This window comes from Phascolarctos cinereus, unplaced genomic scaffold (assembly GCF_003287225.1).
Source record: "Phascolarctos cinereus isolate Bilbo 61053 unplaced genomic scaffold, phaCin_HiC Scaffold_3;HRSCAF=262, whole genome shotgun sequence".
NCBI classification, from domain to species: domain Eukaryota; kingdom Metazoa; phylum Chordata; class Mammalia; order Diprotodontia; family Phascolarctidae; genus Phascolarctos; species Phascolarctos cinereus.
Window position 1 is genome coordinate 188,464,679 of NW_027555736.1, and position 27,558 is coordinate 188,492,236.

General features: G+C 39.4%; 2 protein-coding genes across 6 annotated transcripts in view; one reads left to right on the plus strand and one right to left on the minus strand.

Moving 5' to 3' along the window:
* The window catches only part of TUBGCP4 (tubulin gamma complex component 4), a 30,892-nt gene extending 19,786 nt beyond the window's left edge, over positions 1 to 11,106 (plus strand). The window contains exons 13-18 of the mRNA XM_021009183.2: positions 223 to 361; positions 1,914 to 2,091; positions 2,984 to 3,118; positions 4,719 to 4,835; positions 9,334 to 9,473; positions 10,032 to 11,106. Of these exons, the coding sequence (XP_020864842.1) occupies positions 223 to 361; positions 1,914 to 2,091; positions 2,984 to 3,118; positions 4,719 to 4,835; positions 9,334 to 9,473; positions 10,032 to 10,044 (722 nt within the window). The 3' untranslated portion in view covers positions 10,045 to 11,106. The remainder of the gene's footprint in view (positions 1 to 222; positions 362 to 1,913; positions 2,092 to 2,983; positions 3,119 to 4,718; positions 4,836 to 9,333; positions 9,474 to 10,031) is intronic.
* Positions 11,107 to 12,160: 1,054 nt separating this feature from the next.
* The window catches only part of TP53BP1 (tumor protein p53 binding protein 1), a 179,864-nt gene continuing 164,466 nt past the window's right edge, over positions 12,161 to 27,558 (minus strand). For 4 of the 5 annotated variants that reach the window (XM_078151368.1, XM_021009175.2, XM_021009174.2 and 1 more), the window contains 5 exons: positions 26,329 to 26,544; positions 22,954 to 23,048; positions 22,274 to 22,473; positions 12,972 to 13,117; positions 12,161 to 12,522 (listed from right to left, as the gene is read on the minus strand). In XM_078151368.1, coding sequence (XP_078007494.1) covers positions 12,335 to 12,522; positions 12,972 to 13,117; positions 22,274 to 22,473; positions 22,954 to 23,048; positions 26,329 to 26,544 — 845 coding nt within the window. In that variant the 3' untranslated portion in view covers positions 12,161 to 12,334. Of the gene's footprint in view, positions 12,523 to 12,971; positions 13,118 to 22,273; positions 22,474 to 22,953; positions 23,049 to 23,394; positions 23,470 to 26,328; positions 26,545 to 27,558 lie in introns of those variants that run through there. The other variant, XM_021009177.2, reaches the window with a different exon arrangement.

Consider the following 27,558-nt stretch of genomic DNA (forward strand, 5'->3'; position numbering starts at 1 on the left):
CCTTTACATTTAGACAATAGAATAATCACTAAGATCTACCAAGAAGCCTCATACACATTATTTGTCTCCTTGCCCTCTGCCCACTGTCTTCCTCCTTGTGCCTTAGACATCCTCCTGTTTCTTCTCTCATGTTATTCATGTGTGTTCTTCCTTTAACAAAACAAGTTGTCTATCTTAATTAGACTGACGTTTCTATATTTTCTTTTTCTTTTTTTGCCTTAGATGTTACTCAAGCACGAGAAGCACCTTCTCGGGATGCCTCTCCCCGAGAAGCCCCTGCATCAGGCTGGGCAGCCCTGGGTCTTTCCTACAAAGTGCAGTGGCCTCTCCATATTCTCTTCACTCCTGCTGTCCTGGAGAAGTAGGTTTACAAGGCCTCTGTGAGCTCTTTGCTAGCAAACACTAACTATCTTAGGTGCTCCAGGCAAGAGATGATCTAGGCAGGGAAGACAGTGGCCATCTGACCAGTTGTTAGTAGTCTGAAGGCCCAGGAGATTCAACTTCAAGAATCCAGCCATCTCTACCTCATTCTGTTTCACGAGCAGATGCCTGACCTAAAACTCTTTAGAGAACTCCTGGTAAGAGATGTCTTTTTGAACCAAAGCCCTTGGGAAGTAGTATGGTTTAGTAGAAATAATGCTCAGCTTGGAATCATTGAACCTGAATTTGAGTCCTGGCTGTGCTACTGCTACCTCTGTGATAATGGGCAAGTCATTTAGACTCCCTGGGCCTTAGTTTCCTTATCTGTTGAATGAGGAGGTTGGACTAAATGGATCTTCCTAACATGTCATGTTGCCTCTGTTTTTGGAAATTGATTTAGGGGAAGCTGGAGGCTTGTCTGGGGTGAAGATTTTAGTGACGGTGACCAGGGTAATCAGCTTGATGCTGGATATGTCCTTAACCCCTTTGAAAAAGGAGAGTTTAGACATGGATCATTTTAGAATTTAAGGAAATTGGGTTTCTCATTTTTTTGTGAAAACTCATGCCTAGATGAGAAGTCACGTAATTCTGGTTCCACTAGAAATCAGCTTTTCTTCCAAGTATACCCTGTCTTTAAAACCTCTGCCAATCCTCTTATGTCAGTGGGGGTCATGCCCTAGGGAGGGATGAAAAGTTTAGTCACAGACTCTAGAATTAGAAGGGACATTACAAATTATGTAGTGTAGCCTCGCTACAGGGCAGGAGTTCTCTCTGGAAGAGTAATTCAGCCTCCATTTGGATGCTTGTAGAGACTAGCAACACGTTACTTTTTTTGGCTAGGCAGTGGGGTTAAGTGACTTGCCGAGGGTCACACAGCTAGTAAGTGTCTGAGGCCGGATTTTAACTCGGGATCTCAACTCGGGCCAGTGCTCTCTCCACTGTGCCACCTTGCTGCCCTTTCTTTCTTTCTTTTTCTTTTTTGGCTAACACATTACTTTTCAAAGAAGGTTGTATCGTTCTCAGACAGCTAACTATTAAATATCATTAAGAACTTCTCATGCACTTTGTGCAGTCCTGAACCCTAAGAGATTATGGAAAAAACATGCCTGCTTTTGAGGGACTTACATTGCCCAAAAGCTGGTTGCCTGTTGCTTCTCAAGACCTCTGTATAGTTCAGTGAACTTTGTAAAGCAGATGCTGTTTGGCATGACTTGTCAGAGTAAAGGCAGAAGGGGCAGAGGCTGTTTGGATTTCTGGGCCTCTCGTGAGTGGAGAAGTGGAAAGTCCTGGGACAGACACATGCATTGAGTTGAGCCTCAGGAGAGAGGAACAAGAACTTTGTCTCCAGCAGAGAGATTCCCTCTCTGGCTATCTTCACATCCTTTCTTTATGAAAATGGGAGAAAGGGTAGGAATCTGAAATTTGACCGAGGAAAAAGGGGAGGTGGCTGGAAAGGGAAGATTCTAGCATCACGGTGGTTGTTTTGGACCCAGGTACAACGTCGTCTTCAAGTACTTGCTCAGCGTACGCCGAGTGCAGGCAGAGCTGCAGCACTGCTGGGCCCTCCAGATGCAGCGCAAGCACCTCAAGTCTAACCAGAGCGATGCCATCAAATGGCGCCTGCGGAACCACATGGCCTTCTTGGTGGATAATCTTCAGTATTATCTCCAGGTCTGGGCTGCAAATTGAGTAGGAGATGAGGGATGAAGAAAGGGCAGGAGAAAGGTCTTGAAGGGCTGTTTTAGTCTTGCCTTGTGTGAAAGGCTCATGAGAGAAAAAATGGGCTGGGTCATTGGGCATAGTTTTTAGAATTATTTTATGGTGGAATGGTATTGAAAGGCATAAGGTGCTCCACAAGCACTAAGGATCTCATGAGCAGCACGACTATAAGTTCTCGTGGATGTGACGGCATTGGCATCACGTTAAAATCCTGCGCTGCTCTGGTGTGGCAGGAAGCTGACCCTGAGTTGTTTTGAAGGTTATGTCAGTAAAGTGCAAGCGCTGGCAGATCCTACCAAACTATGAAACTTTCAAGTCAGGCCATAGGACAAACTATTTGTTGTCCAAGAACCTGCCTCATTAAGTTAGGAGAGGTTTGACACCAGGTGATTGATTACCAGCTGATGAATTGTTTGGTCATAGTAACTCAAAAAGACTGTCTGCTAAAGGATAGAGTGATGGCAATGTAATTCAGTGGAGGAAGCACCCTCAGGATGAAATCTCAGATCTTTGGAATCATTGAAGTTTTGGCTTGACTGTTTTTGAAGTGTTCCATAAGTCTTTGAATCTTAATAAGATGTAACTGACTCAATCAGCAGGAACATAAAACATCTGCTTAACGAGGGGAGGCAGGGCTGAAGCAGGTTTTCAGCTTTCCCTACCAAAGTCATGCCAGATAATAAGGGCTTTCTTGGTCAGTCCAAGAACACTTTTAGAAGAAAATGGATGAGCTAGGGGCAGGGGAGTTTTCTGTGTTTATTTTTTCAGATGTCTCACTTTCCCTTTCTATCCTAGAGTGATCACATCATTCAAAATGCTTTAATTATTTCTAATTCTCCTTCAGGTAGATGTGCTGGAGTCTCAATTCTCCCAGCTTCTCCATCAGATTAACTCCACTAGGGATTTTGAAAGCATCCAGTTGGCTCATGACCACTTCCTGAGCAACTTGCTGGCTCAGTCATTCATCTTGCTGAAACCTGTGAGTGGGGCTAGTTTGGTTTTCTGAAATTTTTATAGCACTGAATCTTCCCCTTCTTCACATGCTGATTGAGTTGACAAGACAACAGACTTCCATTAAGCAAATCTTTATTCCCCATTTTTGTTGGTGCTTAGCAATATTTATAAATAGAAGACATAAAAACACAGATGATATGTATTCAAGTTTCTGAAATATATAAGGAATAGAGAATAGCTTAAAACAAAAGAAACAGAAACTGCTTTACCTGTAGCAGGAGGAATTTTAGTGAGTATGTATGGTAATGATAAAAAGTAAGAGTGAGTGAAATACTTGTTCTTCTAAAGGGGTCTACGAACTAAAAAAGCTTGAGAGCTATTAGGATGGGGTGGGGAACCTGCAGCCTAAAGACCACACGTGGCCTTCTCAGCCCTCAAGTGTGGCCCTTTGAATGAATCCAAACTTCACAGAATCCCTTAGGATTTGGGCTGCTCTTGAGGACCTAGAGGGCCACATGTAGCCTGAGGCCGCAGGTTCCCCACCCCTACCTTAGGATCAGCCACCTGCCTTGGATGGTTTGAATTCAGTTCTACTTTGTTGCTTTTTATTTGTTTGGGTTTTTTAGGCAATTAGGGTTAAGTGACTTGCCCAGGGTCGCACAGCTAGTAAGTGTCAAGTGTTTGGTCTGAGGACAGATTTGAACTCAGGTCCTCTTGACTTCAGGGCTGGTGCTCTACTACGCCACCTAGCTGCCTCTTAGTTCTACTTTGGAGAGAGGATGATGGAACTAGAACTTCATCAACCTGCTCCATTAAGGCCCTATAGTAGACACTAAGGATCCAAATGACATGGTTTGCCTCTCAAGGAGATTGCCATTTAATTGGGAAGACAGACTGTATACATACAACATAGCATCTGTTGCCTTGTATTGTTACTGTAGCACCAAATAAAAGGTATGGCGAGTAAATACTAGAGTGCTTGGTGTGGACAGAGATCATTGTGAGTTAGGGCAGTCAAGGAAGGTTTCATGGAAGAAGTGGGACTTAAGCTAGGCCTTGAAGAAAAACTTAGAGAGCTGGGAAAATAAGGAGAGAAAAAAAGAAGTGTATTTTGTACATGCCATACAGGGGATATAGAATGAATAAAGACATATCCATGGAATATCCATGGCATGATCAGGAGATAGTGAATAGAAACTGGGAATCCTAAAGGGCAAAGTAGTTCTGAGGAAATAAAGGTAATACATTCTGTTTCAAACAGGCTGAATTTGAGGTACCAAAGGACATTCAAATTGAAATGTATATTCAGCAGTCAGAAATGTAAGCCTAGAGCTCAACAAGAAAGGTCAGAGTTGGGGCAGCTAGGTGGCGCAGTAGATAAAGGACCGGCCCTGAAGTCAGGAGGACCTGAGTTCAAATCTGGCCTCAGACTAAACACTTGACACTTACTAGCTGTGTGACCTTGGGCAAGTCACTTAACCCCAATTGCCTTTAAAAAAAGAAAGAAAGAAAGATCAGAGTTATAGGTGTGTTCTTGGGAATAGAAGACCCTGAATCTTCTATTCTATCATTCTCCATAACATGCCCATTTTCCTTCTTTTACTGTTATTTTTTTTTTAATATAGGTATTCCACTGCCTGAATGAAATCCTAGATCTCTGTCACAGTTTCTGCTCACTTGTCAGTCAGAATCTGGGACCTCTGGATGAGCGTGGGGCTGCCCAACTGAGTATCCTAGTGAAGGTAAGTCTTTCAGTCAGAGTAAATAGCTCTGCCAAAATGGAGTTAGATAGGGACAGTCTCGCCAGCTAAAGAGAGAGCTTCCATTCTCTTCTGTGGAATTTTTTTTTTTATTAAATTTTGGTTTTTTTAGTTAACCAAAATCTGCGTTCTGTCTCTCCTACCTTTACCCATGGATGAAAAAGAAAGTAAAACAAAGCTCTTGTAACAAATATGTATAGTCGAACAAAACAAATTTCCTCATTGGCCAAGTTAAAAAAAGAAACCCCATCAAAACAGAGAAAAGGAAACTACAGGCTGATGTCTAATGAAAATAATGCAAAAATTTTAAATAAAATATTTGCAAGTAAACTTCACAAACATATCAGTATGACCAGGTTGGATTTATAGCAAGAATGCAGGATTTGTTTGATACTAGTAAAACTATAAACATAATGGACCATGTTAATAATAATAGCAAAAATCATATGATTATATCAAAAGATGTAGAAAAAGCTTTTGATAAGATAGAACACCTACTCCTGTTAAAAAGACTAGAAACTAGCACAGGAAAAATGTATTTTCCTTATTTTGATAAGTAGTATTTACCTATATACCAAGAGCCAGCATTATATGTAATGATAAACTTGTAAGCTTTTGAATAAGATTAAGGGTAAAGTAGTGATGTCCATTATCACCATTACAATTTGATATAATCTTAGAAATGCTAGCTAGATCAATAAGATAAGAAAAAGAAACTGAGGGAGTAAGTATAGACAGGAGAAGCACACGGTTATCATTTTTTGCATATAATATAATGGTTTTACATAGGAAGGTTTAGAGAGCTAAGTGAAGAATTAATTCAGATAATTAACAACTTTAACAAATTTACAAGATATAAAATAAACTCAGAAATCATTAGCATTTCTGCATATTATCAACAAAACCTAGGAGGAAGAGATAAAAAGAGAAATTCATTTAAAATAACTACAGAATGTGTAAAATACTTGAGAATCTACTTGCTAAGGTGCTCACAAGAACTATATGGATACAACTACAGAACACTTAAAATTAAGACAAATCGAATTATTAGAAAATATTCATTGCTCGTGGGCAGGCTGAGCCAACATAATAAAAATGACTACTGCCTAAATTAATTTGCTTATTCAATGCCATTCAAATCAAACTATCAAAAGATTACTTTATAGAGCTAAGAAAAATAGTAACAGAACTTATCTGAAAGAATAAAAGGCTAAGAACCTCAAGGGAAATGGTGAAAAAAAGGAAGCGAGCCTAGCAGTACCAGCTCTCAAACTATACTACAAAACAGTAGTCATCAAAATTATGTGGTACTTGTAAAAAAAATAGGTTGATCAGTAGAACAATTTGGTACACAATATACAGAAGCAAATGAGCACAGTAGCCTAGTATCTGATAAACCCAAAGATCTCAGCTATTGGGGTAAGAACTTGATATTTGACAAAAATCAGAAACTAGTTTATAGTTTGAACATCTTATTCCACATATACCAAGGTACTAGCCAAATGAGTATGTGTCTTAGACATAAGGGGTAACATCATAAACAGATTTTAAAAGCAAGGAAGAAATTACCTGTAAGATCTTTGGAGTGGGCAAGAATTCATGCCCAAAGAATAGAGAGGATTATAGGACAATTTTGATTGTACACAAAACCAGTGCAGCTAAAATTAAAAGAGAAGCAAAAATGGAAAAATATATTTGTAGCAGTTTTCTCTGATAAAGGACATATTTCTAAAAAATGAAGTGAAAGATTTCAGATTCACAAGAATAAGTCCCCCAGTTGTCAAATAGTCAAAGGCTATAAACAGGCAGTTTTCAGAGGAAGAAATCCGAGCTATCAAAAGCCATATAAAAAATGCCTAAATCACTAATAATCAGAGAAATACAAATTAAAACAACTCTGAGGTTCCACTTCATATTCATCAGTTTGGTAAAGCTGACAGAAAAGGAATATGGCAAATGCTGGAAAGAGTATGGGAAAATAGGTACATTAAAGCACCATGTCAATAGAGCTATAATTTGATCTAGCTATTCTGGAAAGCAATTTGGAACTGTGCCCCAAAAGTTATTAATTTTCCCTAATCTTTCCCTTCTCTCTTTTCTCCCTCCCCAATATATTCTACTTCCCCTGTCTTCTCCATTCTTTTCTTAAGATCACCAAGACATCAATAGAAGCACTCCCAGGCTTTGCCTAATTAGACTTTCTATGACTTCTGATGATGATAGGGTTCAGAAGGGACATATATATCATCTCCCTATGTTTTACATGTAAGCAGTTACACTTGTTTGGTACCTTATCATTGCTCATTTGTGTTTGCCTTTTTATTTTTCTCTTAACTCCTATGTTTGAACTTCACAGTTTCTACCAAGCTCTGGTATTTTCATTAGGAATGCTTGGAAGTGCTCTATCTCATTAAAAATCCATTTTTAACCCCTGAGTATTATACTCCGTTCTACTAATAAGTTATTTTTGGCTGTAACCCTAAGTCTTTGGCCTTCTGAAATATTCCCACTCTAATCCATCTTCCTTCCATTCATCTCTCAAATTAATCTTAAAAGTGCAGTTCTGACCATGTCACCTCTCTCCTATTCAATAAATGTCAGTCCCTGTGACCCCCAGGATCAAATATAAAATGCTGTTTGGCTTTCAGAGCCCTCTCCTACCTTTACAGTTTTCTCACACCTTACTCTCCACCACATACTGTGTAGTCCAGTGTCATTGACCTCCTTGCTCCTCCTCCCACAAGACTTGCCATCTCCGAACTACAGGCCTTTTCACTGTCCCCCATGCTTGGAGTTCTCTTTTTGTTCATCTCCTCTCCTGGCTTCAAGATCCAGCTAAAATCCTACTTTCTACAAGAAGCCTTTCTTGATCCCCCTTAATTGTAAGACCTTCCTTCTGTTGATTATTTCAGATTTATCTGTAGCCAGTTCGTTTGTACATAGTTGTTTCCATGTTATCTTCCCTAATAGACTTTGAGCTCCTTGAAAACAAGAACTTGTCTTTTGCCTTGCTTTGTATCTTCAGTGCTTAGCACACTTCCAGACACATAATAGATGCTTAATAAATGCTTATTGATTGATATTGCCTTCTGATTCCAAGAGATGTAGGCAGTTTTCTTGACATTGTTTTAATATTTTCTTGTCTCATGGAATTATTATCTTTTATTTAGTCCATTCTAATTTTCAGGGAGTCTGTTGCCTGGGTAAGATTTCATACCTTTTGTTCCAAGCTATTAATTCTCTAATTCTGTTCCATTCAGTTCTTTTATCTTAATGTTTCAATTTCATGTGTAAAAAAAAATTTTAAGCTCTTTGATTTGGCTAATGTGTAACTTTGTATTACTATACATATTTGTGATAGGTTTTGTAATTTTTTGCTTTCTTATTGGGTTTGGTAGGGAGTGAGGGAAATGTGAGAATTTGGAACAAAAAAAAAGTCTGTGCTTTGAAAAAATAAACTCTTGCATCTTCTTTTCTAGGAATTCTAGTTGAACTTGAGCTCAAGCTGTATTTTTCTTTGAGACTGTTTATAGGTGTTTTGGAGTCATTCTTTTCTTCTAAGTTTGTGGCTTGAGTGACCCTTTCACCAATACTAACATTATGGTGGAATTCTTTTTTGTGTGTGTTTGCTCATTCTTCCAGCTTACTTCTTCACTTGAGTCTTTATGTAAAGGCTAGACTTTGTGCACTTTTGGAGGGAATGTGTAGGCTATATTTGTGTCCTCTTGGGTCTTGATGCTGCTTTGTTGGGGTACTGTTATATTATTCCAGGGTCTCAGGGACAGCTTAGGCTGGACACCTGTAAGCTTCCAGTGCTCCCAAAAGGGTTTGATCCAAGGTGAAATCTTAGCGCCATCCTAAGGTTCAGAGCTCTGCAAATTCTGGGCCTGGTTTTGGGTCTGAGCAATGCAATTGTAGGCTTGCCTCTCATTGAAGTTCCAGTGGACTGCCGTTGGAATCAGACACTATCAATCCAAAGCAAATGTCTGCAGAATCAGGATGACAGAACAACGGGTTCCCTTTGGTCTGGAATTCCTGCCCTGGTTATTATCCTGCCAGCTTCAGACTGGGCCCGATGCTGAAACTGAGACTCCTTCCCTCCTTCACACCCAGCTCCATGTAACTGTTGCTTCTCAATGTGCTGCTTGCTCAGTGCATAGCCTAGAGCCTGTGACCACTCCTTGCCCTGTAACACCACTCCTGCTAGGTACAGGACCCTTCCTCAGCCCCTCTGTATCTGTGACCCAGCATTGGGTAGCGAGTGACAGAGCAATCAACTGCCATTTGTTACTGTGCCCTGCACAAGGTTAGGCCTCTTTGTGCTGATCTGGGACCTTTTCTTGCCCTGCCACAGCCACAATCAGTCCCTTGAACTTGAAGGCACTTCATATGAAATTCCCCATTTTCCCCAGCTATAGGTAAAAGAAGGATGAGGTTTTAGTAGGGAGCTTACTTGAATCACTGTTACTCTTCCCTGCAGGGTTTTAGCCGTCAGTCTTCACTCCTCTTTAAGATCCTTTCCAGTGTCCGGAATCATCAGATAAACTCAGATCTGGCTCAACTACTGCTACGACTGGATTACAACAAGTATTACACCCAAGCTGGTGGGACTCTGGGCAGGTAGGAAGAGGTGGTATTCAGCTAGCTAGGTTTATAGACTCAGACTGCACTGGAGGGGTCTTCTGAGGTCTTCTACTCCAACCCCCTTATTTTACAATGAGGAAGTTGAGACCTATTGTCTCAGATTGCCCAAAAGTCACATAAATAGCAGTACCAGGATTTGAATTCAGGTCCTCTTATCCACATCCAGTGGGCTCTCCTCTGCTCTGCCATGCTGCCTTATGTAAAAAGATCAAACTTCTTTATATCAAACAGTCTCTTCAGGAGGATTTTCCCCCATACTATAGTGTGGGTTTGTGAGCAAGAGGAGTTAAGAATCATTTGCTCAGTTCTCCCATTATCTTTCTTCAAACATTTCCCTAAAGAGGAAAAAAAAGGCTTATTTTGGTCTTAGTAATTTCTTCTAAGCCTCCTCCAACAGATCTTTTGGTGATGTTAACAGAAGACAGGCTAGGAACTGTGTACAATTCCTTGAATTTTAATGTGAAACTGTCTCACATCCATAGTTTTTTGTAGAAGACTTCTGAAAATTATGCAATGGGATCTTTTCTTTTGCAGTTTTGGGGTATAAAAATACCCTGTTGCAGAGGTTCAGGAGCTGAGTTCAGGAACTGAGTTGGCAAGACTGGAGTTTCCATCTATCTAGCCTGGTGATGCTGTCTGTTACTGAAGGTTCATGGAAACATTCTCTTCTGCTTTTATAACTGAGAAATTCTTTATCTCCTCTTCAGTCACTGAAGTTTAATCCACTCCCTTCTGTCATAGAGCCATTAACTTTGTACCAAGGACATCATTTGTCACCACTAAAAAATGTTAGCTTCATACACATCCATACACAAGCAAATTTTCTTCTGGACCTCTAGAAGAATTTATTAATCCTCCTTCTAGGAGTATGGTGGTAAAGCATGACTTAGTTATAGTCAAATGACCATTACTGAATCTGTAGTTCTACTAGAAATACATTTTGAACAGTCATTGTAGTATGACCAGAAAGTCAAATCTGCTTATGGCATATATTTGGAAAGGGGATTATTTTTGCACACATTAGATTTCTGGTTGCCTGCCATTAACAAGCAAGAAGGGCAACAGGTAAATGTTCTATTGAATTTATAGCCATTCTTCCTTATTCAGAGCTTTTCGACATCATCCTGGAAGTACCTAAAAGATCTTAATCTATGAATCAAAAATAATTCATCAGCAACTTCCAACTATCTGAGCTTAAACTTAATGAGTAAGTAGCTGGGTCAAAAAGCAAAGGATTAAGATGGTATGGAAGTTTTTTTTGGGAGGGGGGGAGAATAAAGTCTACATGTGAAAATTTCAGCCATAAAAGGGCATCAGTAGTTTAAATCACAAATTCCGCATCCAACTAATTAGTGCTACTAAAGTAAAAGCACTCAGCAATTTTATTGGGGTGGGGGTGGGGGGGTTGAGGGGTGGTATCTCATAGGTGTGGGAGACTTTCCATCAATTCAGATCTGCAGCCAATCCACAACTCATGGTACCGGGGGCACCAAGAAGTTAAGTGACTTGCCCACAGTCCTGGAAACAGTCTGTGTGGCAGAGACAGGGCTTGAACCTAGGTCATCAGCAGTTTCATAACACCATCAAAATAAATATTTATTAAATCCTTGCCATTGTACTGGTTTCTGTGTATAACAGATAAAAACTTGATCTCTGTTCCTAGAAAATTTACCTAGATTCTAGTGCCATTGCTCGATGTTCTACTCTTTAACTTATTCTTTAAATTCATTCTTCCTCTTTATATTAATTTAAATTAGTTTTTAAGTTCTTACTCTTTAAATTATTAGTTCTTACTCTTTAAATTAATTAGGCACCTAACAGGGACTTTCCATTACTGTCTGTCTCCTAGAAAGCAAGAGCAAAGAAGAGATACTCAGGGATCTCCTAAAGAAGATGGATGGAAGTGGTCTTTCCCTCTACCACAGATTGCAGAGGGACTAACTAACTTCTTTCTGATAGTAAGGCCAATGGCTACAGTAATTTGAAATATGTGACGTTTTGGAGTCTTGAACATTTCTAAGTGTTCAGGTAGCTATTTCATTTTATATGACCTCAGAGCTTTTGACCCAGTCCCAGCCCCGTCCTAGACTCTCCACTAGGTAGCTCCATAGGACAGCTTACCCACACATCAAAGGAAATGAAGCTCTTCCGTGCAGTTGAGTCTTAGCATCCCTAAGTTTCATAATTTCATATTTTAGAATCTATAACTTACCAGTCATATGCTCCCTGGAAAGAAGTGTTTTAAGGCAAAAAATATTCTCCACTTATCTTTGGAATGTCTTGGTACAAAATTAACTAGAAAACACAAATGGTCAGCACTAAGCCTCTTAAACACTAAATAGCAAATTTGAAAGCCCCTCATCCCCCCCAAGGCAAGATGCCCCTGTTACAAAAGGTAATGAGGACTCTGCTTAAAGGTCATACAATTGGGGTTCTTAATCTTTTTCCAGACATGGACCCCCTCTGGCAGTCTGTGGACCCCTCCTCAGAATTGTTTCTATATTCATAAAATACACAGGATTAGAAAGGAAGCCAATTATATTGAAATACATTTATCAAAATATTTTTTTAAAAAGTAGTTAAAAAACCTCTGCCCTACAGGCAATATTCTTTTCTCTTATTCCTTCCTTCCCAAAGAAACTCAGAAAAAAAGGATAAAGAAATCAGTTACTACAACCAAAGAGATTCAACATTTATTTTGTCATAAAAGTCCAGCAAAGAAAACTATATACAATGATCCATGCATGAAGTCCAGTTACACACAAGACACATTTAAAACCTGGTTAAAACACAGTCTTCACAATAGCAGGGAATGAAATTGATGGGGCTGAGCATCTTTAGTTAGCGACATAATCATGTTTATATTTTGGATGCTGCTTGAATCCAACTCTCTCCCCAGCAATGAGGCACTGGATAACCCACTCTTGTGACACCACAGGCAGCTGTAATGCTTCTGCACACTTAAGCACCGAAGAAGGGCACGAGGGGTCTGTCACCACAACATCAAATACCCCCAAAGCAACATCTGAAAGAATAAGCAGAAAATAAATTAAAAGGAATACATTATAGCCCTCTGTTATGAGCAAAAACATGCCCTCTAGCCAGACCATTCCACTTTGCCCTAACTAGAGACCTATTGTGTCCAAATCTCTATTTGAACTTGGACTTTTTAGTAAAAGGATACCATAATGAGTGTCCCCTGAACCCAGAGAATGGTCGCATCTAGGGAAAGATTTGGCAGACATATCACTGGAATCAAGCAGGAGCCAAGGACAGCCCTGTGCTTGTCTTATGGTGGCTCACCTCTTGAAGTTGCTCTTGTCTTCTCTCAGAGGAACATGGGTAAGGTCAACCCATCAGGACAGGAACTTTGACCACAAGGCCCAGTAATTTTAATGCTAACCAGATATGGGTAGTAGAAACAATGCACTCCCTAGGGAAGCAGAGGTTTCCTAACATCCTTTCAATAGGTACCTTTGTTCTGGGCGACTGAGTGGTGCTGCTTCACTGAGGCTGCTCCCCCAGTCATAAGGATCTCAGACCAGAGTTCCAGGAAGTTTTGCTGCTGGTCAGATACCAAAAGGACTTTCAGATTATGGAAAGGATTCTCACGGGGATGCCTGCAAAAAAGGGAACAGAATCAAAGCTGGAAAAGAACAAATGTAGATCTTAATCCTCTCTAAGAGAAAACAAGGTGAATACCAAACCCATAGTATAGCCTCAAACCTCCCCTAAAGGTTCTTGATTGATACATATGAATGTTTTAAAAAGTAAGTTTTCTGTAGGAACACATTCCTGCACCTTCACAATTTCTGTGAATAAAGACTTCTTCAAAACTCTACTCTTTAGGCCTTAGCCTGGAGAACCTAGCAGGCTTACCCCCTTATTATGATCATTTCAGGTCTAACTGGTCCTTAGGTTCAGGGTCATATAAGAGCAAGTTCTTACATATTCCCCCTCCACTCCAGGACTTACCCTCCCAGAGGTCAGAAACATTTCTTAACTGCTCTAAATTATACAAATCGATGTACATATGTCAAAAAACTTTAATTTCAGGATTAATTCTCTCAGTTCTCATTGGTGAACCAGTTCAGCTCTACACTGCTCTTTTTTGAGTCCCTAGTCTCCTTATCATACCACTGACAACCTGCCAAGCCTCAGTCCTGGACCATTCCCCATTCCTACTTTCCACCACCTTACTCCTGCATAAGTGCTGCTGAACAAAGGTGGAAAATACTACACCTCTCAGGTGAGAGCCTTGCCTCATGTTCTATAAAAAAAAATCGAGGTCATTCACCATGAGTTCCCTCTTCTCCTTCATCTCATATCTCTCAGATACCTTCTGTTACTGTAACTTCTCCTTCACTCCTCTCTCACATGAAGACGTGAGCTTACCATCTCTATACTTGTTCAAGAGAACCCATCCCATCCCTTCCAAAAGACTTGTGAATGTTTTTCTTTTAAACTTAAATACAAAATGAGAAAAGAAAAAAAACTGCCATGTACACAGCAGAACAGAAGAGAGGATTCAATATAACATAATAAATTTCCATTTCAAGAAAACATATAATACAGTTTTTTCTTTGCTTCCTTGGTTTTCTTTTGTTCTCTGCTGTGCACTTTGTACTTTATTTTTCCCCTTCTTCCCCCACCACTCTAAAGAAGGCTACAACTAAGTGTGCATATATACATACATATACACAGATATCTATGAACACACATGTATACACATATACACTGAACTATGCTTACTTCCTCCTATAATCTGTTTCTCTGAAGGTGGTTAGCACCTTCCTTCATAGGCCAAAGTCCTTCCATGTTTTTCTAACTTTACCAGCTCATCAATTCCTACAACCACAGCAATATTCCAACACAATCACACCTTATCTGAAACACTGTCTATGAAAGTTGCCCCCCCAATTTTCTGCATTCCTTCTATTCTTGGCTGCATACATTTTATTTATACAATAAAATTTTAATTCAAAATAATTTAAATTATCCTTTTTACACTTCAACAATGCTCTCACCTTATAATACAGTTTAAGTTTAATCACACCTCTCAGATGAGAGCCTTGCCTCATATTCTTTTTCTTGATTAATTTATTTTTAGTTTTCAACATGCACTTCCACAAGACTTTGAGTTCCAAATTTTCTCCCCATCTCATCCCTCCCCCCACTACGAGATGGCATGCATTCTGAGCACCCCTTCTCCTAATCTGCCCTCCCTTCTATCTCTACCCCCATTCTCTTATCCCCTTCCACTTCAATTTTCCTGTAGGGCAGGATAGATTTCTATACCCCACTTTCTGTATATCTTATTTCTCAGTTGCATGTGAAAACAATTTTTTTAAGCTTTTGTTTTTAAAATTTTGGGTTCCACCTTGCCTCATATTCTACAGAAAAAATCTGATACTGCTGAATCTACTTCCTTTTTTTGGGTTTTTTTTTTGGCAATTGGGGTTAAGTGATTTGCCCAGGGTCACACAGCTAGTAAGTATCAAGTGTTTGGTCTGAGGCCGCATTTGAACTCAGGTCCTCCTGACTTCAGGGCTGGTGCTCTATCCACTGTGCTGCCTAACTGCCCCTTGAATTTACTTCCTTTACATCTTTTTTCCTGGTTTCTTTGAAGTTCTTGACCTTTTGTTCTTCCAAATGAACTGTTATTTTTTCTAATTAAGTAAAATTTTTTTTTAGTAATTTAACTGGGATGACATTGAATAAATAGATTAGTTAAGTAAAACTGTCATTTAAAAATTTATACTATTTCAATTATTTAGATCTCAGTGTATTTGTATAAAAAGTGTTTTATGTTTATGTTCATATAGTTCCTGTGTCTGTTTTGGCAGGTATATATTCAGGTATTTTATACTGTCTAGGTATTTTAAATGGTTTAAAACAGTATTAAATAATATTACTGATATACAGTGTAGCTTTTCTATTTTTCACTTTTGATTAAATCTATTTTAACTTTAACTTTGTCTAAGATCATGATTACTATCCCTGCTTTTTTTACATACTAACTTCTGCTCCTGCCCTTTATATTATTTTTGTGTTTCTCTCTCATTTTTGTTGTTTCCTGAAAGCAACATATTGTCGAATTCAAATTTTTAATCTCCTATCCATTTCCATTTTATGGGTAAATTCATCCCATTCACATTCTAAGCTGCAACTGCTTGTAGTGTGTTTTCCTACTTCCTATTTTTCCTCATTATTCTTCTTACCCTATTTACCCTATCTCTCCTCACTCCTTTGCTTTACTTCTGCCTGCTACCTTGCCCTCCTATTTCTTAACCTACCCACCCCTCTAAAAGTCCTTCCCTTATCCTCTTCCCCCATCCTATCCCCTTACCCTCTTGTTTCTTTCTAAATTTAGAAGACTCGTATATGTACACACACATACACACACACACCCCTAACTCATTCCAGCACTACCTGTCCTCCCCCCTACTAGCTTCTTCTGTATCAGTTTTTCCTTTTATGTCACATTTGTATGAGATAATCACTCCTTTTTATCTCTCCCTACATAGTTTTATTTTTTTGGATCACCCCATCATATTCTACTCAGCCCAATCCTTTCTTTCAGATTACTCAAATAACTACTCAAACAATCATAAGAGTACTGCTAATATTTTCACATATACAAAGTAAACAATTTGTTCCTCATGGAGTCCCTTACAATTGGTCTTTATAGTTTACCTCATATTTCTCTTGGATGTTATATGTTGCATCTTCCCTTAAGTTCTAGGGTTTTTGTCACAAAAACCTGAAAGTCTTTCAGTTAGTTAAATGTCCATTTTTTTGTTTGTTTTTCATTTAGGATTACACTTCACTTTGTTGGGTAAGTTACCCTTGGTTCTTTTGCTCTACAGAATATAATACTTCCAGACCTATGGTCCTTCAATGTAGTAGCTGCTTGGTCGTGTGTAATCCTTATTGTAGCTCAATAATATTTAGATTGTTTCTTTTCTTGTTGCTTCCACTATTTTCTCCTTAACATGAGAACTTTGAAACTTGGCTATGATGTTCCTGTAAGTTTTGCTCCTGAGAGCTCTTTCAGGTGGTGATCAGAACATTTTTCCTTTTTCTACTTTGCCTTCTTGTTCTAGAACTTCAGGGCAATTTTCCTTGATAATTACTTGTAATATTACTGTATCAAAATTCTTTTTTTAAGTCACGATTTTCAGGTACTCTTGACTATTCTTCTCAATCTGTTCTCCAGATTAGTTGTTTTTCTGATGACGTTTCACTTTCTCTTCTATTTTTTTCATTCTTTTGATTTTGTTTTATGATTTCTTGGTGTCTTAGAATATCATTAGCTTCCCTTTGTCCAATTCTAGTTTTTAAGAAATTATTTTCTTCCTTAAGTTTTTGATTCTCTGCTTCTAGTTGGTTCACTTTCTTTTCATAATTTTCTTGATTTTCTTGGATTGTTCATATTTTTTTTCCTAATTTTTCCTTGATCTCTCTTATTTGATTTTTAAAGTCCTTTTTAAGTTCTTCCAAGAACTCTTTTTGTGCTTGGGACCATTTGATGGTTCTCAATGAAATAGGAGTGGCTTTTTTTTTTTGGCTCCATTATCTTCCTCTGAATATGAACCCAGATCTTCTCTATCCCCATAGTAACTATCTGTGGTTGGGTTCTTTCTCCTTTGCTTACCCATTTTATTTATTGATTGACTGATTGTTTTATTTTGTTGTTAGCAGCTGCTAGTGTAATCAAGTTCTGGTCCCAAAGTATGGGGAATGATGCCCTAAGCCTCAGATCCTTCCAACTGTTATTTTCTGAGGTCTGTCCTGGGGCCCAACCTTGGGCTCTCCTCTCTACTCCTAAGCCACAGCTAGGGCCCCCAGCCACACTTACCCACAAATAGTCTTGCTCCCTGTGGTCCCTCAGGGGCTACAAACTACAGCTGTTCTCTCTGCCTTGGAACTGAAACCAGGGACTCTGCTCTCCTGCGTGTGTCCACAGCCAACAGGGCTCCTGCCTCTCGCTACTACACTCACCAGGTGTGTGCTAGCTCCTTCTCCCTGCAGCCACAGTCTAGGACACATCTGGTCAGCACAGCTGTGCTTGATGTCCCTCAACAGTGGAAGGTCCTTCAGTCTTCTACTCAGCTGTCAGACATCCTCCTCAGCCCCCAACACTGTCCTTGAGATGAAAGTTTCTAAGGCTGGGACTGCCTCTTAACCCAGCTGCCCCCAGAACTTGTTTGTTGCTTCTGTGGAGTTGGCCTGGAGGTGTCTGCACTTCACTCAAGCCGAATCTCCACCAGGGGTCTTCTCAAATTGTCTCAGGAGAATAATTGTTTTACCCCTTGTTTATTTCTGCTGCTTTGAGGCTGCTGTTGCCTTTCTTTTGTGGAGGAAATACGGAGAGCCAAAAGTTTTCTGACCTACTCTACCATCTTTCCAGAATCCTCTCTTTATAACTAATTTTTGATCTTTCCTTGTCTCCTGGCTTCTTTCCTCTTTCCTACAAACATACCCATCATATCCTTCATCCTGAAAAAACCGCATTTGATCCTTCCATCCCTTAAATCATCCTATATCTCTTCTGCCCTTTAAGGCTAAACCTGAGAGTCACTCTCACCCTCCCCTATCAACCTCTGAAAGCTGAGAAAATATCACCCCAGGAAAAACCCTGGAACAGCTGAGCCAGAAGAAAGACGGGGAGCAGCAGTCCAGTAGCCTAGGTAACTTGAGGAATTAATGGGAAAGGCCCCTCTTGCCCTGGGAGAAGGGAAGCAGCACTGAATGGAGCCCCACTTTAGCACACCAGAAGGAGATCCTGAAACCCAGGGGGTAAAGCAGACAAACACCAACACCTGGGCCTCCGAGTGCCTCAGTGAGGGCGGGGGAACCAGTGGAAACCAGCTCAGAAAAACACCAGGTGCCTCAGCATTCTACAGCAAATGAGGTCTCTCAGTGCCTCAGCAAAAAATAAGGGAAGCAGCATACAAAGGGCCCCAGGCTAATAAACACCCTACAACATCCATCTGAAAGGAGCTGAAGAAAGGAAAAGCAGGCAACCTAGAGTTGCCCTAGAGTTCCAGCCCAACACCAGGTAAGCTGCCAGAACCCTACAGCCTCCATTTTGCTAGCACTGGAGGCCCCAGCACACAAAGCCAGTGACCAAGACCTAGGCTCCCAACACAAGAAGCTTGGGTCAGTGCCCTCTGCACCCCAGCAGGAGAGCTCAATCTCTTTAAAGGCCAGGAAAAATCAAACACCATGAGCAATAAAAAACGTACCATAGATTCATATTATGAGAACAGTGAAGATCAAGGCAGAAATTCTGAAGAGGACAACATTGTCAGCAAACCCACATATGGAACCTCAAAAGGGACTATGAACTGGTCTGAAGCCCAAAAAGCCTTCTTAGAAGAGCTTAAGAAGGATTTTAAAATCCAAATGAGAAAGGTAGAAGGGTCCTTAAAAAATACAATTGGCCAACTGGAAAAAAAGTACACTGAAGAAAACAAGTCCCTAAAAAATGCAACTGGACAAATGGGGAAGGAGGTACAAAATCTAATAGAAGAAAACAATTTGTTAAAAATTAGAATCAGGCAAATGGAAGCTAATGACTCTATGAGAGAGCAAGAATCAGTCCAACAGAAACAAAAAAAAAGAAAAAAATAGATGAAAACGTAAAATACCTCACTGGTAAAAAAAAACTGACCTGGAAAATCGATCCAGGAGAGACAATTTAAAAATTATTGGTCTACCTGAAAATCACGATGAAAAAAAGAGCCAGGACAGTATCTTTCAGGAAATCATAAAGGAAAACTGCCCTGAGGTCCTAAAACCAGAAGGTAAAAGAGCCATAGAAAGAATCCATCAATGACCTCCTGAAAGAGATCCCAAATTGAAAACGCCAAGGAATATAGTAGCTAAATTCCATAATTACCAGGTCAAAGAAAAAATACTGCAAGCAGCCAGAAAGAAATATCATGATACTACAGTCAAGATTATACAGGACCTTGCAGCTTCTACGGTGTAGAACATGATATTCCATAAGGCAAAGGAGCTTAGATTACAATCAAGGATCAGCTACCCAGCGAAAATAAGCATGATCTTTCAGGGGAGGAGACGGATAGTCAACAAAATAGGGGACTTCCAAACCTTCCTGATAAAAAGACCAGAGCTCAACAGAAAATTTGATCTTCAAGTACAAAACTCAAGAGAGACATAAAAGTTAAATGGGACAGAAACATAACAATATGTTGTTAATAAGGGCAAACTGTTTACATCCCTACAAGGGACATGACACTTGTAACTCTTGAGAACTATATTGTTATTACACCACGTTACAAAAAGGGGGTGGGTATAAATTGACTTTGATGTGATGATAAAAAAAAATCTAACCAAGTGGGTTAAATGGATCCAAATAAGTGGATTAATCTGATCTAACTAAGAAAATTGTACTGAGAGAAAAGGAAAGGAGGAGACAGACAAGGGTAAATTACATTACAGGAAAAGGCACAAAAACCTATTACAGCACAGGGAAAGAAGGGAGGGAGATGAGCATTGTTTGAACCTTGCTCTCATCAAATTTGGCTCAAGAAGGGAATAACATAATCAGTTGGGTATAGAAATCTAACATGCCCTATAGGCAGTAGGAGGGAAAAGGGGAAAGAAAAGGGAGTCGGGATAGAAAGGAGGGAAGAAGCAGTAAGGGTAAAGGGGAAGAAAAGGAAAAGGGCTAACAGAAGGAAGAAGGGACTAAGTGAGGCGGTGATCAAAAGCAAAACGCTAGTGAGGAGGGAAAAGGAGAAAGAAAAGCATAAACGGGGGAAAAAGGATGGGGAGAAAGACACAGATAGTAATCATAACTGTGAATGTAAATGGGATGAACTCTCCCATAAAATGGAAGCAGACAGTAGAATGAATTAAAAACCATAATCCTACAATATGTTGTTTACAGGAAACAGATCTGAAGTTTTCTTTCCTCTTTCTGGTGGTTCCTCCTATTGGTTCTAATTCTTACTTACAACATCACTAATGTGAAAATATGTTTAATAGGAATGTATATGTATAGCCTATATCAGATTGTGTGCTGTCTTGGTGAGGAAGGGGGAGAAAAAATTAAAACTCAAAAGCTTATAAAAGTGATTGTTGATAAATCAAAATAAATTAATATAGAATAAATTTTTAAAAAAACACTTAACTTGAAAAGGCCATCTACAATAGGTACCTTTCTCTCTCTCTTACTCTCACTCTTCTTAATCCATTGCAATCTGGCTTCCAATTTCATCTGCTCTCCAATTTCAAACTGCTCTCTCCAAAATTACCAATGATCTCTTAATTTCCAAATCCAATGGGCTTTTCTCAATCCTCATTCTCTTCAACCACATTACAGCCTTTGATACTGTTGATCACTCTCTCCTTGATACTTTCTTCTCTCTAGGTTTTTTACACATCACTCTCTCTGGTTCTCCCACATTTCAGACAACTCTGTCACTGTGTCCTTGGCTGGATCCTCACCTAGGTCATGCCATCTAATGATAGACAGATGTCCCACAGGGTTCTCTCCTGAGCCCTGTTCTTTTCTCCCTCTTCTCTCAAGGAAAATTGCCCTGAAGTTCTAGGACAAGAAGGTAAAGTAGAAATAGAAAAAATGCACTGTTCACCACCTGAAAGAGATCTCAGGAGGAAAACTTATAGGAACATCATAGCCAAATTCCAAAGCTCCCATATAAAGGAGAAAATAGTGGAAGCAACAAGAAAAAAACTCCCTCTTGGGGCAGCTAGGTGGCGCAGTGGATAAAGCACTGGCCCTGGATTCAGGAGGACTTGAGTTCAAATTCGGCCTCAGACATATAACACTTACTAGCTGTGTGACTCTGGCCAAGTCACTTAACCCCACTGTCTAACTAAAAAAAAGCAAAAAACCCCCCAAACAAACCAACTAAAAAACCTCCCTCTGAGTTCCCATGCATTTCATTCTCTTTTCTATGCTGATTTTCAAATTTACCTATTCTGCCCCAACTTCTCTCCTTACCTTTAAAAGTCTCATTTCCAACCGCCTTTCAGACATCTCAAACTAAACATATCTAAAATCATTAAATTTATCTTTCCCTCAAACATTCTCCCCTGTCCCCGTTTCCTATTTCTGTCAAAGGTAACACCATCCTCCTACTCTCTCAGGCTCACAACCTAGGAGTCATTCTGCAATCCTTACTCTCTCATCTCCCATATCCAATCTGTTGCCAAGGCCTGTTGAGTTCACCTTTGCAACATCTCTCAAATATGTTCCCTTCTCTCCATACCCTGGTACAGGACCACCTGCTTCAAGCCTCTCCCTGCTCTGTCCACCCTCCAGCTACCAAAGTAATTTTCTTGAAGTGCAGGTCTGACCATGTCAAGCCTCCACTACTCAATAAACTCCAGTGGCTCCCTGTTGCCTCCAAGATCAAATATAAAGTCTGTTTTTAAAATCTCATTTTCTACAGAAAGCCTTTCCCAACCCCTCTTAAATAGTGCCTTCCTTCTTTTAATTATTTCCTATTTATGCTGTAATTCAACTTACTTGTACATAACTGTTTGCTGCTCCCATTAGATTGTGAGTTTCTTGGGGACTGGGAGTGTCTTCTGTCTCCCCAGTGCTTAGCATAATGCCTGGCACATAACAGGCACTTAATAAGTGCTTACTGACTGATGACAGCCCTTCCCCACCCAGACCTTATTGTTATACACAGCACTGCCTTGCCTAGGTTCTCATTTGTACATCTGATATATTATCCTACTGAATTCAAAATGAATTCCAGGGTCCTTACCATTCCAGTATCCTCTGTTCCTGGAGACTGTATCCAGCTGGCAGCAAGTAATTTCGATAGTTCTGGAGCTGGTTAGCATGGCAGCTGTCATGGACCCAGACATGAGACACACAAGGTATCCCACTGGCAAGGCACAAGAAGTACTTCCGAGTCCGACAATGCTGATCCGCAATCAGAAGACACTGATAGGCCACATTACACTGGGAAGGAAGAAATTCAGCTGATATGCTCAATGATTTTGTTCTAAGATGGTCCCTAAAAGGTAGTCCCAAAAAAACTGAGAAGGGAGCTAAGATGTAGCCCTCTAAACAGTAACAAATGTGCCTTAGCCCATCCAGCTGCCAAAAAGCTTCATCTTCCCCCTTTATGCAACTCACCAAACCTCCAGATGCCCTAATACCCCAGCAGAGATTCCTATAACAGCAGTCTACATACTAAAAATCAGAAATGTGAAGCAGAAATTTCTTTCAAATTCAAATCCCCCTCTTTTCTGTTTCTAGCAATAGCATTCTCCCTATACTAAGCCTAAACTGTATTCTCTACTCACCCCAAAAATTCCTTCTCGCAGCATCTGCCAAAGAGCAACTTCTCAGTTCCCCACTTGATCCCTCTCTCTCAAAAGTGAGCAGGTTCTCTCACCACCACCATTCTAGCAAGTTACACAGGAAGAAAACACTCACCTGGGCTTCATTGAAGTCTTCAAGAATGTAGCCAGCTCCTGCTCGAAGCTGGGACTCTGTATACTGCTTGTTGTAAGGGGGAGTTTCCAAAAATTCTATATCAAGTAAGAAGAACCAATAAAATCCAATTATTGCCAGAAACATCTCGTTTGTTCTCTCCTATTTTATACTTGGCTTCCTACTACCCACTCTCCCACTCCCCAGCTGCCTCCAAAGCCAGTTCAAGGGCCTCCCCATGGATCATAAGAATTCTTGAAAGGTAGAAAAGGCTGCCAGAAGAAAGGGTGGTGGGATAGTTGAGGAACGGAGACAGGACAATAAAACTGGAAGGAACATCAAGAGTCCTCCCAGTCAGGCCTGCATCTAAACCATGGCTGCTTATAGGGACTGAAATTCCACAACTTCCCAGAGTAGTCTGTTTCAATGTTTCATAACCCTTACCGTCAGGAAGTTCTTCCTTATGTCTAACCTAAATCTCCTGCTGCAAACTAAGCCCATTTCCTCTAGTTCTGTCCTCTGTGGAGATGAAGAATAGCTGATCAGCACTCTCTTTATATAAACCTTCAAATTCCCCCTCATTCACATTCTTTTCCCCCTATACACTAAAACTTCAATATACCAAAATGCTGGGGGGCAGGGAAGGGGGGGTGCGGCCAGGGGGAAGAGATATTCCAGTTTACTTTTCTGGTTTCTGTGGATTATCCAGAAAAATCGCTTTCTTTCAATTTTTGTTGTTAAAAAATCTTTTCAAAATATATTACTAGCCAGCTTTCCTGTCTTAGTAAAGGATAATAAAATATAACTTGTTATTTGATAAATCAGATTACAGTGATTAAGATAAAACCTCAATATTAATGATTATCATATAATCTTGAAGTTGCTATAGAAGAGGACAATCACTAATACCAGGCTATATCCTGAAAGCTTTTGTTGTTGTTGTTGTTTTTAAACAAATCCTTAATCAGAGTTTTTTTTTTTCTTTTGGGTCATTCACTCCTCTCTGATGTGAATGGAGTATAAAGATGACAAATGAGAGAGAAAATTCTGGTTAAGGCTTCTAGCCAACTGGATTCTGATTAATTGAAGTTTTAATGTAAAAAACAAAACAAAACAAAAACAATCCAGTGCATGATTTTCTATTTCAACCCTCCACCCTCCCCATCAAAAATTTCCAGAAATAATCCCCTTATCCTATAATAATAGCTCATATTTATATATAATGCTTTTAAGTTTATAAAGCACCTTCCTCAAAACAACCATTGTAAGGTACACAGTGAAGTCTTATCTTCATCTTAGAGAAGAAACTAAGACAGAAATGTTAAGATACTTGCCTAAAGTCACACAGCTAATAAGTAGGAGAGCTAAAAATTGAACCTAGGTATCCTATAGCTGGGTACACTATTCTCTCCACTATTCTATGTTAAGTATAAAACAGTACTCCAGTAGAAAATGAGAGATGCAGGACCCTGCTTCCTGTACCACTTCATACACTTAGGCAACTCCCTGAGCCAGTATTTACATCCAATACCTCAACCTATTTAAATTTTTCTCAAAGATCCTATTGGCTATTTCACTAATTATTTCTCTTTTGTTAAGACTCTAGCTATTCTATATCCCTCTTAAAATAAACATTAAAATAGAACATCTATAAAGGTCTGACCCAACACTGTGAAAAGAAAAAGTATTACTTTCATCTGTCAATACGCTATACCATCATGCCGACTTAATATTATACCATGATGATAATCCATATTCAGCTTGTAGTACATGAGTAATTTCAATTTTTTTTTGTTATAGGCTTGCCTAGTTTTGTGTCTATTTAGATTTTAACCCCCAACACTACTATCTTACATACTTCTTCAATTTGTCCCAGTTACTATGGATTCAGTAACTATATTTGGAGATATAATTTGCCCTACCTGATGGGGTGCAAACAAAAGCTGAATGGATTCTTAACAGTCCTAGAACAACAACTTTGAAACATCACCCCATAAAAATCCCTAGGATGACCTCATGTTCCTTCCCTTCTCAGAGTCTATTACTTGGGAATCAATGCTGTTACATGATTATAGTACATGAAAATGAGGACAATGAAATGGGGACTTTTATCATCAAAATTCTTAAAGGTGAGGAGCAGAAGGCTGGGAGAAAGAGAAGCAAGAAGGGAGAAAGAATATGAATGAGAATAAGATTTGGCAGTATCAGGAAGGTAAAGAAAAATAAGGCCCCAAATGTCAATGTCCCCTTTTCAGAACACAAATTATCTATAGAATCAAATTCAAATATGTAATCAACTTAAAAGCCTGTTAACAAACTATATATTAATGGACTCAAATGACTTCTACTTCTATAATACCTCAATTCTCTTTTGTGGGGAAAACCTATCCACTTTCTGTCCCTTACCTGCCCTATTCATTCTCCAAGTAATAAAACATACCACTAGTACCAAAAAATAACCACAATCACGTCTCTTTTCTGCTAAAATGATTCCCTGTAGCCTTCCTAGATGTCTCCAGCAAATCCTGACCCTCTTTAAATTTTTCCCATTTCTCTGAATATTTGGCACTTATCAGAAAATCCAAATTTTGGCTGATATTCAACTAATCTTAACATTGTACAGGGAGGTCTGGCTAATGTTAAATATTCAGAAAAATAGCTTATTCATTAACTGGGTTTAGAGACACATCTCTGAAGTGCTAATTTAATTGTTGATCATTAATGGTGCTACTTTCATAATACTACTGCCAAATTCAGTTTGCTCTTCCGAGGGTGAAGATCAGCCAGAAATCTGTAGCTAGTATTCAAATATCACATTAGACAAAAGTCTGTATTATAACCATAATGGACAGACTGATGTGTTGTTGTCAGCCATTCATATTTAAATTCACACTTGCCTTCTTTTATGAGTCTTAAGACTCAAGACTTTCTGAAGGCATGGAACAAATCTTCCTTGTAATTCCCCATGATATTATTAACATAACTGTACATTTAGTTTGTGGTCAAATGGATGAAAAATGTCTAGAAATTGCTTACTGAAAATACTCAAAGAAGACCTGCTACCACCACATACCCACCCTTCCGAAGTCCTCTGAAAGCCACAGTCACCTTTATCCCCTTCCACCAGTTTTGCTATGGTCTTTTCCTTGAAACTTTGGATAGGAAAGATGACAGACTATTTAGAAGAAGGCATATTTGCTTTTCTCCATTCCTTAATTCAGGATTAATTTCTACTCGCTTTGGAGCCTCTACACATCACAAAGTGGACCAACCACAGGCTTACAAAAGAAGCAGAGCAGCTACAATGAATATGAGAGAACTGTGAAGCTATGTCAGAAACCCACAAATTTCCACGGGAAATGAGGACAGTAGTCTCACCCTCCTCTTCCTCACTGCTCCCAGTAGGACCATCTGGCAATTTAGAGCGGCTGACTAGCTTATCATTGGCTGTGGCCATGGTGAGAAGAAAAGCATAGCCCAGAAACAAGGTCTTGTTGTGGGGCAATGGTCCCCTCTGGTCTTCCAAAGCTAATGGCTCTCCAGCATTGTCTCCACCCTCACATGGACTCACAAACTCTCCTACTCCCACAGTACCTGGGTAAGAACAAAAACAACATTATTACAAAGAACTCTGACTTTGTACCAGAGCCAAGGAACCTAGAATGCAGTGTTCTACACAGAGTAGGCACTTTAAATGTTTGTTAAATTGAATATGTCCTACCTGCCTGAGTACAAAGTAGTATACAACATTCCACTCTATTTTGTTTAGTTCTGAGCAGACAACCATGTTACATGAGCAAAAAACAAAAACAAAAACAACTATGTAGACTGAACATACGTGAAAATTTTATTTTTAACTTAAATAAAAATCATAATAAAATCAATGACACAATGATATGCATAAAATGAAAAATCTTTCGGTACACAAAAATAATTTAAAATTTTACACACCAAACCAAATATTTATTGGACTAGCTAGGATAAGATTCATGGCCATTAGAACCCCGCCCCAGGCAGTGTCTGTCAATTTCCTCTTTCCTACTACAGAGGCCCACTATGTTGGTTCCAAATTTCAGGGTCTGGTCTGTTACTGTTTCCAGTACCTGCGAAGTGGGTGCACTTGTTACCTGAGGGCTTATGACACATCCAGATTTGTTTGATCCCCTTTGTTCAATTTCCGGGAATAAAAGAAAATGGATATTTATGTCAGGAAAACTGACTGTAAAGCTCATATGAAGACTAAGATGACAGGCAACTTTTTCTCCAGATAAAATATGAAACTAGAAAGAAGCTTGCTTCTAGGGACATTTTGATACCCAGATGAAGATACAACTAACAAATATGAACACAAAAACAGCTACCTTTTCAATAAAATTTAATACTGTAGTTTAATCAAACTGCTTTCCTAACTCCCAGTACCAAAGGAATAAGAATTCACTAGAGGTGACAAGATTGGAGGAACCACTGGAACACGGAACACAGGTTAGTAAAAGCCATATGAAGTGCTATAGTGAAGAGGTTCTAGACAGTCAGTGTACATCATGAGATAATAAACTCTCAGGTTTTGAGGGCAAATGAGACACCAAACAGCACATGTACCATGAGAAA